This window comes from Ptychodera flava, chromosome 14 (genome assembly GCF_041260155.1).
Source record: "Ptychodera flava strain L36383 chromosome 14, AS_Pfla_20210202, whole genome shotgun sequence".
Taxonomy (NCBI): Eukaryota; Metazoa; Hemichordata; class Enteropneusta; family Ptychoderidae; genus Ptychodera; species Ptychodera flava.
In genome coordinates, this window is record NC_091941.1 from 39430624 (window position 1) to 39443529 (window position 12906).

Below are 12906 nucleotides of genomic sequence, written 5' to 3' on the forward strand. Positions count from 1 at the left end.
TTATTACTGACTGTCCAATGAAGAACCGTTGGATTTCTGAGGTGGTATGGACTGACTGACCAATGTAAGGGAGAACCGTTTATTACTGACTGTCCAATGCAGAACCATTGGATTTCTGAGGTGGTATGGACTGACTGACCAATGTAAGGGGAGAACCGTTTTATTACTGACTGTCCAATGCAGAACCATTGGATTTCTGAGGTGGTATGGACTGACTGACCAATGTAAGGGGAGAACCGTTTTATTACTGACTGTCCAATGCAGAACCATTGGATTTCTGAGGTGGTACGGACTTACTGACCAATGTAAGGGGAGAACCGTTTTATTACTGACTGTCCAATGCAGAGCCATTGGATTTCTGAGGTGGTATGGACTGACTGACCAATGTAAGGGGAGAATCGTTTTATTACTGACTGTCCAATGCAGAACCATTGGATTTCTGAGGTGGTATGGACTGACTGACCAATGTAAGGGGAGAACCGTTTTATTACTGACTGTCCAATGCAGAACCATTGGATTTCTGAGGTGGTGTGCACTGACTGACCAATGTAAGGGGAGAACCGTTTTATTACTGACTGTCCAATGCAGAACCGTTGGATTTCTGAGATGGTATGGACTGACTGACCAATGTAAGGGGAGAACCGTTTTATTACTGACTGTCCAATGCAGAACCATTGGATTTCTGAGGTGGTATGGACTGACTGACCAATGTAGAACCATTGTATTTCTGAGAAGGTATGGAGAAGATTGGGAATAAAATACATAGGCAGTGAAGGAAAACAAATAATTTGATTCCATAACAGCTTGAGAAAACTTGAATAGTTCAAACAGAAGTTAAAAATTGTCGCAATATGCCTGAAATTAGCAAAATTTTGTAAGTCTGATTTTCTCACTATCTGGAGAATGCATGCTGTAACATACAATGCTTTTGTTGCCATGTCAATCCCTGGAAACAGATCTCGGGGTTTATGTTGGCATATAATAACATTTACACAATCTATATTTAAATATATTGGTTTATTCTGTGAATAGCCCTATAATAGTGAAAATTTAAAAACACATGACAGGATTCGGTAAACTATTGTTAAAGGGACAAAGTCGGCCATTTTTCATCATTTTTGTTTGATGCGAGATTCTATTCGCATTGTTTGATATGTTGAAATATACAGAATGAATGGGTGACCATGCATATATTCGATCCCGGTTTTAGACATGATCAATGAAACCATGGCGAAAATGAATTAATGGTCATGACCATTAATTCATTTTCGCCATGGTTTCATGTATCGTGTCTAAAACCGGGGTCGAATACACGCATGGTCACCCATTCATTTAGTATCTTTCAACATATCAAACAATATAAATTGTATCTCGCATTAAACAAAATTCATGAAAAATGGCCGACTTTGTCCCTTTAAAGGCAATGTATCATTCTCTTAATGCTGTATCAAATATTGCAACCAGTCACATTACACATGCAAGATATTTTCTTCTAGCTCCTGGTTCTATTGTGACCATGGTGACAGTTCGAAGGAAAGCAACTCCCAAATCAGTCTGCTCTTTATCAATATTTTACACAAGTTATCTCATGTACATAAAACTGAAGGAACAGAAATACGGATCATGAACATCTATTGAATGTAGAACACTACATAGTTTCGGCAATGATGTGTAGGCATAGTTATGAATAAGTAACCTAGAAAAAATGATGAATGTATATATTCATTTGCCAGATTTAAGAAGTATTATGGAAAAGGAATCTGAGGACATTTTCTTTGTGGAAAAGGTTGAACATCCAAACGAAAATATAGCCTTACCAAAATTTGTAGAGTTATGATTCCATTGCAGAAAACCAAGAAATTCTAGCGTCAAAGTCATTATGAGAATTAAAACACGGCTGTAAAATTTGTGTGAGTCATCAGCTTGGAATTTGAGTCCGTTGAAGATGAGGAACAGCCATACCCATTTGATACACATCATCTAAATCCAGTAAATTTTTTGATCAGGTTTGAAAATGCAAAATGACTTCCATTACTGTTATATCATAGTATCTTTAATATATGATATAAGCTTTGTCAACTTTGGTCAAGTCAATCTTGATATACATATATCCATATAGGAAAGTCGGTTAAATATGCAAATTAGTAATTAGCTGATTTAAAAATGCAAAATGAAATTTTGGAGTGTAACTGTTTATCGTGAAGCATCTTGGAAGGGTGACTATTTTTTTATGCAGTTTTCATTTTTAAAAACACCAACACCCCCTGATTTATATCCGGCCCTAACGTTCACAACTGGTTGTGACCAGCGGGGGGTTGTGATGTTGACAAATTGAAATAAAATCTAACACCATCAGGCAACCAATCATCACACAGACCCGACTTGCCAACTCCAAAACAACTCAAATAAATGTTTCCTGTCGTCTGTCATCGACATTTCGATGAACTGGAGATGTTCTTGGTCTAACGCGATGTCGAGCGTTATTGACAGATGTCGGAGGGCCACTAAAAGCTCCCACCAACAACGGCATTGCACATGCCGAGTCTGTGTTGCAAGCTTTACTATCATAGATTAGATTCGTCATCTCTTTTGCACGTCTACCACGGTTCTGTGTCCCCTTTACTGATTGGATAGCTCCTCTCGATGGTAAATCTTCATTTCGTGATGGAATTTCGCTTCGGCAGCTATTCTCTTGAGCCGTCGGCATGGTAACGCTCAGAGGAGCAGCATTGTGTGTCAAATCACCCAGTGAAAAGATTGGACGAGTTCGGGGGTTTTTAACTGGTGATAACAAGTTATCTGTCCAAGGTTTGCCGGTCATTTGAAGATGAGGTGTCCGACATATGAGTTGGGTGGTAGACTTTGATGTGGATTCCGTGGAAGTTAATTGATTAGCGTCGACCTGCGGTATCGATATCGTCGATGAGTCTGCAGATGTCGGAGTCATTGCTGCTACCAGTGAACTGAACTCCGGCAGCGAGTTACTCTTGACGCCACCGGGTGGGCAAAATGATGCAGTTGCCATGGGAATGGTTGTGTTTCGAACGGTTATTAATGGAACGAACGGGATCTGTGGAACCTGAATGTAGGCAGGGGCGAACACTGATGACGTCAACTCACCAATTTGAAGCTTAATATTTGGCTTACTGGAGATGATATCCAACATTTCCAAAACTTTTTTCTGCAGTTTAAAATCCACCACAAATCCTAACTCTGGCTCTACCATGTGTTCCTGCAGACATGAATTCACGTCTCGTTTAACTTGAACTATTCTGCAGACAGATCATAAAATGTGTTTATAGGTGAGTTATTTTGCCAATGGTGAAGTCAACAGCCAAGTTGAACCCGGTGATAATCGAAAATGTCCTCACAGCTGAGCAGGATCGAATGCCACAACTAATCAGACACGGGGTTGTCACTGACTTCATGGTCATTTCTCAGAAATGAGCGACTTAGATGACATCGCTATTTTTTAGTACAGCTAGCTGTGCACGAGATTTTAAGGACCAGATCAACAGGGTAAAATAGGCTGCGAAATTATATGCTGAAATATTAAAGGATTCAATGACTTTCATTGGGTGTGATTTATTAAGGATACCATGACTTTCATTGGGTGTGATTTATTAAGGATACCATGACTTTCATTGGGTGTGATTTATTAAGGATACCATGACTTTCATTGGGTGTGATTTATTCTACTTACCGATTCTTCAATGTCTGCAAATTCTAGAATGCAGGGAAAATTATAAATTGAAATCAGTGTGTTTAATGCATAAAAAACATCGTTACATATGTCGTTGTCGTGTTTTTTAATCCATATAATAATATATCGTTGTTAAAAATTACAAACATTGATTATTGCGAAGCCGGGCTGAAATATATCACGGGGCGCCTAAATTACCATGGTGATATTTCCTTTGGAAAGTTGACGTTGATCACTGTTGCATGGTCACAAATGACATTAGACATTCTAATTACTGAAGGAACGATTAAAATCTAGATATCAGTTTGTGAAATATGACGATGTGATTCTAGCAAGATCCCTACCTGTATTAGTGAATCATTGTCGTAGTTTTCAACTATATCTTCAATATGCAAAGCAGTATTCAAACCCTCGTCCAGCAGCCTCTTTCCCATTTTAATTTGGTTATTAACCAGTACCAACTTTTCACGTTCTTGCTTGGTTATCTTCTCTATCAAAACGTTTTGGCGCTGTTTAATCGTTGATATCAAAGATTCTATTTCACTGTTCACGAGTTGTGTGCATTTTCTTGCATTGTCCTAGTAAAGTGAGTGTAGGCACGAGGAAAGTTTCAGAGACCGAGAAACACTTATCTTACAACTAGACATTTGTGATAATTCGTTTGCCTGACCCTGTCACTTTCACTGAATCTTTGATACTGGATTTTAACACGTAAGATAATTTCAGTCGGCATTTCATCATGATAACATGCAAGGCGTTTGATTAGGTAGAATAAGATGTTTAGATTGTGATTGACTGAGCTTGTTGGGTAAGATAGATCTAGAAAAAACGGGTGTTTCGATGTGAACTTGTTTCCAACCTACCCTAATCAGAGATCGAAGGTTGTCCATTTCCTCTATAAAGTCTTCCATTTCATTATTCGCGATGCACAGTTCATCAATTTCTGTTATCAGTGTTTCCTGTTGGAATATAAAGTCAATGTTGTGACAAAGTGACATGTAGTAATGGCTGTACATGGAAAACTGTAGACAGTAGAAGGGGAAGAACTGTCTATGTGTAAACGAACTCCTGACGTGTTCCGAATATATATTGTTTATTTACTGACATAGAATTGTTAAGCTTATACCGGTTGTTGTACACCAGGCGATATATCGCAAGGTATGTTACGCTTAACTGAGAAGATCTGCATCAACTTCAATAAAACCGCCAGATGTGTAAACCACAGCAAATTCGTATAATTTATGCAATTATGCAGTCTTTGTCACGGGCATTTTCAGTTCAAATCTGACCATAGCTGGCTAAACTGCAGAAGTTTAGATCACACTCGTACATGACGACCAGTTCTAATTCAGTATTCAGATCCATTTACGTATAGTATATTTTGATTAATCATTACATTTAGAAGCAATCTTTGTTAAACCATTTCTGTTCAAAAAACTGCTTTGATTTTTCAACAATGCCCATAGGATCAAATGACAAAGCACTCTTCACTTTAAGCCATACCGTGAAGAAACATAAATTGGAGAAATCTATAAACTTCGTTCACACAGGTAATACCTGAAAATGGACTTTCTGTTGTTTGTGTGGCCATTGGTGTAGACCATAATGACATTACATGTGTAATTCAGATCAATCAATTCAACATTACATCATCACGTAACTAAAATAGCTATGAATATGCAAATACGCCAAAAATTCTTGGGCGCTTGGCCTGAAAATAAATTAGATAATTTTATGATCTATATTTGACACACTAAACGTTGAATACCTTTTCCTGCTGCAATGATTTCATTTGTTGTCCATCTCTATTGCTGGTTTCAGTCGATGAATCGAGTAGGAGTTCGCTATTTACGCATCCGTCACCGCCAACGGCCACATCAACAGTTTTCCCCATTCTATACCCATGTGTGTTATCCTTTCTTGCAGCGACAAATCGATCTATGATATTTTGCAAGCGCACGTTCCTTCTCAAAGAGTCTATTCCTCTTCCGTCAACTTCAACCTTTTCACGACACTCAGGGCAGCGAAACGCTCGTGGTCTTCTCCCCCGAATCACTGCCTGGGAGTGTAGCAGATTTTCGGCACATCTCCGACACAGATCGTGTTCACAGGGCAGTTTAAGAGGCTGGTTGAATATTTCCATACATATTGGACACGTCAGCTCGCACTCTAATCCCTCAGTTGTAGTCCTACCTTTTAAGTTCAAATTTGCTGCCGCCATCATTTATATCTCTACGAATTGTAATACGCAACCGACGGTATTACGACATATCAAGATATTTTTACATCAAAAGTTCAAATACGACCTGCATGTAGCATCATGAGCTCACTGTCCATTATAACAGTGGCAACAGTGTAGGCCTAATCATGGTCGGGCTGATATTAGTATACTGCAACAGCAGTGGCTCGTGTGACAGATGTTCTCTAGCGTTAATGTTTGCGTTCTTAACGCCAATAGTATATTATCGAAACTGTAAACCATATTTACCAGTACGAATAAGTGATAAAAGAAAAGACGCTTGGGTAATTTACGAGCAGCGTAGAATTGCGCAACACCAGAAAACTCGTTAAGAAATAGCGATGTTTTCTTTTTTTCAGCTACTTTGTACCTTTTTTATACCTTTTTTGTATTTTCTCCAAAAGAGCGCGATAGTTAAGATTGCAATCAAGTCATATTTCGGGAATAAATTTCGACTAAAACGATTGTAAATTTTAAATTCGCAGATGTACACGTCAAGTCCTCAACGGTGGGCATTCAGAAGTAGCTTTGAGACAAAGAAAAAATTTGGAATTCAAGGTTTACATTCATTATTGTCTTGGTATCGAATCGAAATTTTCAAGAATAGTCGTTTTTGCATGAAGTCCGTACTTTTGTCTACTTTGACGAATATGATAATAACGATGGAGGCTCAGTCGCTGTGATGGCAAAGCCCGCTGTATGGAACGTCTCTAGTATCCATACAGGGGCTCGATGTATCGAACCACAAGCGACTGCGGATAGAGGTCGCGTGGAAAAATTGTGCTTTGCCTTGTTGAAATGATTACAAGACACTCTACAATAACGGCTTGGTTGTATCTGTCTTAGTCTCGGTTTAATACCCAGACCGCTCTGCGAGACCCTCATCCTATTTTGTGAGCAGCGCAGCCAGCGATAGAAATGGGACAGGCACAGGACCAGCCCGGACTCGACTTGCCGTCCTTTAATACACACGTACAGTGACTGGTGGGGCTATCGAATGAGAGTCCCGTACTACGGGTAGTGCAGTCTGGGTGAGCGAGACTACTAGTATATCGTCCATAATCAAAATTACTGTCAAGCTTTTCGAGTAAAGTTTATAATAGACGGGTTACTCAAATAAAATGTCATCGGAAAAGACAGGTTTTTTTATTTAGCTGGTATTAATCATAAACAGCGGCATTATAACGTTAAAAAAACTCGTGTACTACATTATTGATGTGGATTGATTTGGATATACGGATAAGTATTATATACTATAAAGTGGATTTTTTGTAAAGATAATGAAATAAATTTAAACATTTATCAAATTATATTAGACAAAATGTTACAAAGAGAGACATTAAATACATCAAATAAATAAACCGGAAATATGTTCGAAAATTAATATTTAAAATTGTAAAACGTACTTAATATTTCACTCTCGCTCACCTTTTCCCACAAATTTACTCTTGGCAAGTTTCGACATGTAAATGTAGCTCTTAATGGCTTGACAAAGCGTTGAGTAATGATATTGGGTATCTATTGAAATCTATAGCCTTCGCATGAAACGATGGATTCTATTTTGTTAAAGGCCTGTGTCATGCATGCATCAGATTGTCTTGCCAGGAAATTTACTTGCTAGATTACAATTTCAATGGAGAAGTAAAGGCCATAACAACTCCATAATCCTCTTACAGACTTGAACAAACTTGATCACTGGGATCGAGTCCCCTACATTCAATAGGTAAATAAAGTTAATTTTCTAACAGCCAATCTGACAGTGTATGTATATCATGATGATATCAAATTTATTGTTTCCTAGTCGGCCAACATTGCTAATCGGAGTTGATTTTCACAATTCGTTCCCACAATGAGTAGATGGCGAGTTGATATTACCGGTATCAACAATCTAATACGAGTAGACTGCTATTTACCTATATTAGTGTCAGTTTTATTTTTCCTTGTAAGCAGTTCAGCTCTCGTTCCTCCCAAAATCATTCATCCCCGAAAGAAAACTTCGTTTTCATCATTTACTTATTAGTTAAGAAGATCTTAAGATATACTGTTGAAAAATGGATTAGATATCGTTAAAAATTCATTCGTCCCTGCAGAAGAAAGGTACACTCAGGTCTGTCTTTATGGTCAGGGTTCCATCTTTGCAGATATAGAATGCTGGAGTGATAGGCCCAGGTCCAAAGGGTACATCGGACCATTTGTGTAGGAGAAACTTTCTCGGTGGATCATAGAAAGCCAGCACTTTGTTGTTCAGGTCAAGATACACCCCAATACTCATTGGATCATCAAAGACACGTATGCTCTCCTCTAACCCATCATGTAAGGCTTTAAATGATCCGTAATTGTTTCTTAGACACCAAGAAAATTTGTTTGAACCGAGTTGTTCTTTTCTGTTTATATTTGAATTGCTGATAACACCAACACGATATTGAACACAGTCCTTCACTGTTGCTTCCCAGTAACATATACCTCCGTATATTTCTCTATCAGCAAGGACGCAGGGATTTATCGCTCCAACAAAGCGTCGATCACAGTTACTGACTCTTCGATTTCTGGCGCCAAGGGCATCCCACTTGACTGTCAAGTTCTTATTAGTTAGCTTCAGATCCCGATGAGCTGTGTCTGGGTCAAGGGAGAACGATATCTTGGAGTAACCTGAAACATATGATGAAAATACGTCACGTAGTGAGAACCGACGAGGGAGGCAAAGTCAACTGTTTACATTCAATAACTCCTATTTATTTATTTTATTTAACTCGTATTTATTTATTTATTTATTGATTTATTTATTTATTTTATTTGTTTGTTTGTTTGTTTGTTTAGTTATTTGTTTGTTTGTTTGTTTATTCACATTAAAGGATAAGCATTTACAGATACCAATAAGGTGAAAGTTTTCCTATTGGGCCTTAATCTTCCATGGGTCCTACAAAATTCATAAAAGAGCTGTACAGATCAGAAAAACTAATAAAATCACTAAAAAGTATGGTCTGAAATTTGGATTTCAGGATCCATTCAATAGAACACTGATTCCATACGAAGCTCACCTCCGGATCTTGTTTGCTGGCCGGTTTGTGAACCATTTTTTGCGACTGAATCTGTACTGTGCTGGTTGTCATGGATACCGCGACGACAGAAGTTTAGGTTTTTCAACGATGTTTTCACGAGATTAAAGTTGAACTCGTACTGCAGATCTCGAGGAATACATCTCGTCTCCCACTCTCCTAAACTTACGTTGATATCATTTGTTGCCGCTGAAATACTATCAAAAAATCAAAATATATACAACGAGACATGTTTATCTAGTCAGCTGGAGCAGGGTAGAAGATGAAAGTCGGATTATCACCAACAGGCTGTATGTGAGCATGTGCATAAGAAAATCACACCTTAAAATTGGACGTATTTATTGCCGCCATCATTAGAGTATGGAAAATATTGTCATTACCACCACTAGTTGCACTATCATTGTCATTACCACCACTAGTTGCACTATCATTGTCATTACCACCACTAGTTGCACTATCATTGTCATTACCACCACTAGTTGCACTATCATTGTCATTACCACCACTAGTTGCACTATCATTGTCAAAGAAATAAATGCAGTTACCTTACCTTTCCTTCACATCCTTGTATTGCTGTCAATTTGAATCGAGAGCAAACACATTAATATTATTATAGTCGGTTTAATTCAAAAGTCTCTTACATAAAGAATACTTCTTCATAAGAACAGTCACAGTAGCTGAAATAAACCATGTGATTCACTAGGACACCCGTAGAACACTTGGATACACCTCATAGATTGGAAATCGATGTTTGACTGAAAGTAGTTAATCATTAAATTCGACTACACCCCCTCAGAAAATAGCGGATTGTACGACCGCTTTATATGGAATTAGCAGTCTCCAGTCTTTCCTATGACTTACCCGTAGAAAAGAAGCAGGATCTGTCGTTGTTATGGTTTCCTGTGAGTATATCGTCACCGCAATGCCATGGTCAGCTTTGCTCTGAAGTTCTGCGAGTTTCTTTTCCAAAATATCTATCCTCTGTTCTTTCTCTGAGTGAACAGTGCATGTCATGATGCGTTGTCGTTCTCTAATGATTGATATAAGGGATTCGCATTCAGCATCAAGTAGGTCCTTAGCTTTCTTGCAAGTGTCCTGGAAAAAGAATCTGAATGATTTTAAAGCTGAACCGAAAAACAAATGCATATGAAACAACAGAGAACAATTGAACCCACTATTACACTGACCTCGGCTGAGTTTACCACATACCACCTTCGTCACCCCTCCGAATGACCTTTGACCGCGTGCTACATCTGAGGGTTCATGATTTTATTCTGCTCGAGCTAAATTTGAATATTGTCTTCTAACACTAAGTAAATCATCGACAGCATAATTATTGACAGACAGAACTGTAACAGATTGAAAATCAACTTGTTTCGGTGAAATAGTACCTCGATATGAACGATTTCTTCCTTCAATATTTCAATCTTTTTTTCCAGGTCTCCGTTCTTTTCAGAGAGAAGGGCAACGTCTCTTGATAAAGTCACCTGAAAGAAATTCCTATATGTAGTATACGTCGATGCAGTGCGAAACAAATACATGTATGGCCTGTTAAAGTACGTGGCAGCCTGATAAACCCTATCACATGGGCACAGAGTCTGATTATCGCCATTTTGTTGACATACAAAACGAAAGAGAAAATAGTGACGCTAAAGAAAAGGCACTTTAATAAAACCGGGGGCGACGTCAAAAGTTCAATGTAGGATAAAAAACTTAATTCCCTTAGTTTCTCCCCAAACCCCCCCCCACACCCCTAGAAACTTAATTGACTTATATTGAACCTGTTGCCAGGCTCTTTCTATGTAAAGCAAAGCTAAGGATCAGTCAATTTAGGGGTGAAACAAAGTAATGCATCGTTAAAGCCCCACTAGCTGTAACTCTTGAAATTTGTTGACCTCAAATTATCTACCTATTCTCTCCTTTCTGAAATCTACCCTCTGAAGAGATATGAACTTTTACTGTATTAGGAAACCATTCCTTTCAGAAACATTTCACATGTAAATTAAAATTTTAACGGCCATTTAGATTTTCCGCCATTTTCAAAAATTGGTAATATTAAAAAGGAATCAGAACATACAATGTCATAGTTGAAAACATTCACCCTTATGTATTACAATTTGGACTACTCTGTGCAGTTTATATGAAGATTTCAGTGCAGATATGCATAGTATCAAGGTTTTAGCTTTTCTGCATGGGGCTGTAATTTAATGTTTGGGCGAACATTTAATCGCAGTGTAATCTTTATCTTGTTCAAAATTGCATATATAGCCCCGGCAGGGAGTTATAAGTGTGTACACAGACCTAAATGACTACATTGTCACCAACTTATTTTAGTTTGAAAGTAAAGTCATAAAAATAATGCTAAAAGATAAAGCTAGTGGGGCTTAAGATTGGGAACACACTTTGTGTTTCATCAAATGTAAATACAACATACTAACAACAAACTTTAAGTTTATCAATGAATGAACAAGAACAACAACAATAAAGTCCAGGTTTCTCCTTCCAGAGGTATAAAAACTATCTCAACTGTCCTGGTGGTTGTAATAACTCAGTTCACACTACTCCATTCAGGCGGACTACACGTGCACCAGAAATGTAGCAAAATACAATTATAAATTCCGAGTATAACCATATAGACAGTAGAGAAACTACCGTCTATGGTGCAACAGAGGCCAACAGCCTGCATTGTTTACACTAACTAGGCCAGGTGCAGCTCTGCACCGTGTTAAAACAACTCCCTCCGCTGGCTTCAAAACGAAAGTGTGCATTTCTGCTCTATTTTTTCAAAATATTCATTCCCCTGGCAATTTTTACCTTAAATCGATTTGTAGGATAGAAACTTTTTCAGGTCAAAACCCCCCCACCCCCAAACTAAAAGAATTAAGTTTTTTATCCTTCATTGAACTTTTGACGTCGCCCTTTAATAAAACCGAGTGAAACCTCTGAAAGCGTTGTCCTGTTTGATATCAGTCCAAATTCGAAGATTTAAATCAGCCACAGAGTGGATCTCTTCGAAATAACTTTGCCCAGGTGTGTGACGTACCTTCACCTAAAATGTAACCCTGCTTCGGTTACTTGCCAGGTTGCTAGGGAAATGCATGTATGGCATCATACACCAATGACATTCTTAAGTATGCTTATTGCATAGTATTTAAAGTGAAGCAAATCGAAACAGTCGGCTGAAAAATTTATGCAGATGTGCTTAAAATGTTTAAAAGATACTGTGCACATAGCTTGTTTAATTTTGCTTTATGAATATTTGGTATATAGGTCTACCTTTTGCTCGTCACATATATCGGACAATAGTTCGGCATTTTCATCTTTCTGTCGAACAGACCGTATGGCAACACGTTGTGCCCTTGGACGTATTCCTTTGTCGGAGTTCTTTCTTTTCAGACTGTCAATGATATTTTTCAACCTGACATTGCGTCTGAGAGCATCGATTCCTTGGTCCCCGACGTTTACAGTTTCTCTACACTCGGGACAATTAAATCCATTACCGTCTCCTGTCCGAAGAAGGTTCTCAGCGCATTGGCGACATAAGTCGTGTTCACAGGGCAGTTTACGAGGATCTTGAAATATTTCGAGGCATACGGGGCATGTGAGTTCCCCGGATAGGTGGTGATCCAGACTCCGTTCACCGGACGCCATGTTTTCGTTAGAGTCCGTTCACACAGTGTGGTGACATATAATTGCAACAAACGTTTACCTTATGTGACCTGCTCAGGTGAGTATACCGTGGTCCATTGCGTGTGTAAACATGTCATGCGGCTTCATCACACTCTATAGAAAACGGTTGAATTACAAGTACCTAGGATCTGGCATCTCTTTCATGTCGTTTTCGGTCGCCGTTACGTTTTTCCTCTTTGTCAGACTTTGAGCCTAGTTAATGACAAAAGGATGCAAAC

At 38.5% G+C, this 12906-nt stretch overlaps 2 protein-coding genes across 4 annotated transcripts; both read right to left on the reverse strand.

Annotated features, from left to right (window-relative positions):
• Positions 1–1005: 1005 nt before the first annotated feature.
• Positions 1006–6078, reverse strand: LOC139150459 (tripartite motif-containing protein 55-like). 2 transcript variants are annotated; one of them, XM_070722842.1, is made up of 5 exons: positions 5472–6078; positions 4567–4662; positions 4048–4281; positions 3704–3726; positions 1006–3272 (listed from the first exon to the last, which is right to left on the reverse strand). In XM_070722842.1, exons 1-5 carry the CDS (start codon positions 5925–5927, stop codon positions 2402–2404), a joined length of 1680 nt encoding a protein of 559 aa, XP_070578943.1. In that variant the 5' UTR covers positions 5928–6078; the 3' UTR covers positions 1006–2401. The 2 variants fall into 2 exon arrangements, with proteins under 2 accessions (XP_070578943.1, XP_070578944.1); XM_070722843.1 differs by lacking the exon at positions 4048–4281 and having other exon boundaries at positions 2267–3272; positions 5472–6062.
• A 988-nt stretch (positions 6079–7066) lies between these two features.
• On the reverse strand, positions 7067–12906 carry LOC139150460 (E3 ubiquitin-protein ligase Midline-1-like). 2 transcript variants are annotated; one of them, XM_070722844.1, is made up of 6 exons: positions 12275–12902; positions 10390–10485; positions 9860–10093; positions 9549–9571; positions 8981–9195; positions 7067–8591 (listed from the first exon to the last, which is right to left on the reverse strand). In XM_070722844.1, the coding sequence occupies exons 1-6, from the start codon at positions 12647–12649 to the stop codon at positions 8017–8019; spliced, it is 1518 nt and encodes a 505-aa protein (XP_070578945.1). In that variant the 5' UTR covers positions 12650–12902; the 3' UTR covers positions 7067–8016. The 2 variants fall into 2 exon arrangements, with proteins under 2 accessions (XP_070578945.1, XP_070578946.1); XM_070722845.1 differs by lacking the exon at positions 10390–10485 and having other exon boundaries at positions 12275–12906.

Coding starts and splice junctions, on each gene's coding strand:
- LOC139150459 (XM_070722842.1), bottom strand. CDS start 5,927: ATGATGGCGGCAGCAAATTTGAACTTAAAAGGTAGGACTACAACTGAG. Junction 4,663..5,471: donor AATCATTGCAGCAGGAAAAG/GTATTCAACGTT, acceptor ATATTCCAACAG/GAAACACTGATAACAGAAAT. Junction 4,282..4,566: donor ACCTTCGATCTCTGATTAGG/GTAGGTTGGAAA, acceptor TCACTTTACTAG/GACAATGCAAGAAAATGCAC.
- LOC139150460 (XM_070722844.1), bottom strand. CDS start 12,649: ATGGCGTCCGGTGAACGGAGTCTGGATCACCACCTATCCGGGGAACTC. Junction 10,486..12,274: donor ATATATGTGACGAGCAAAAG/GTAGACCTATAT, acceptor AATTTCTTTCAG/GTGACTTTATCAAGAGACGT. Junction 10,094..10,389: donor AAGAAATCGTTCATATCGAG/GTACTATTTCAC, acceptor TTCTTTTTCCAG/GACACTTGCAAGAAAGCTAA.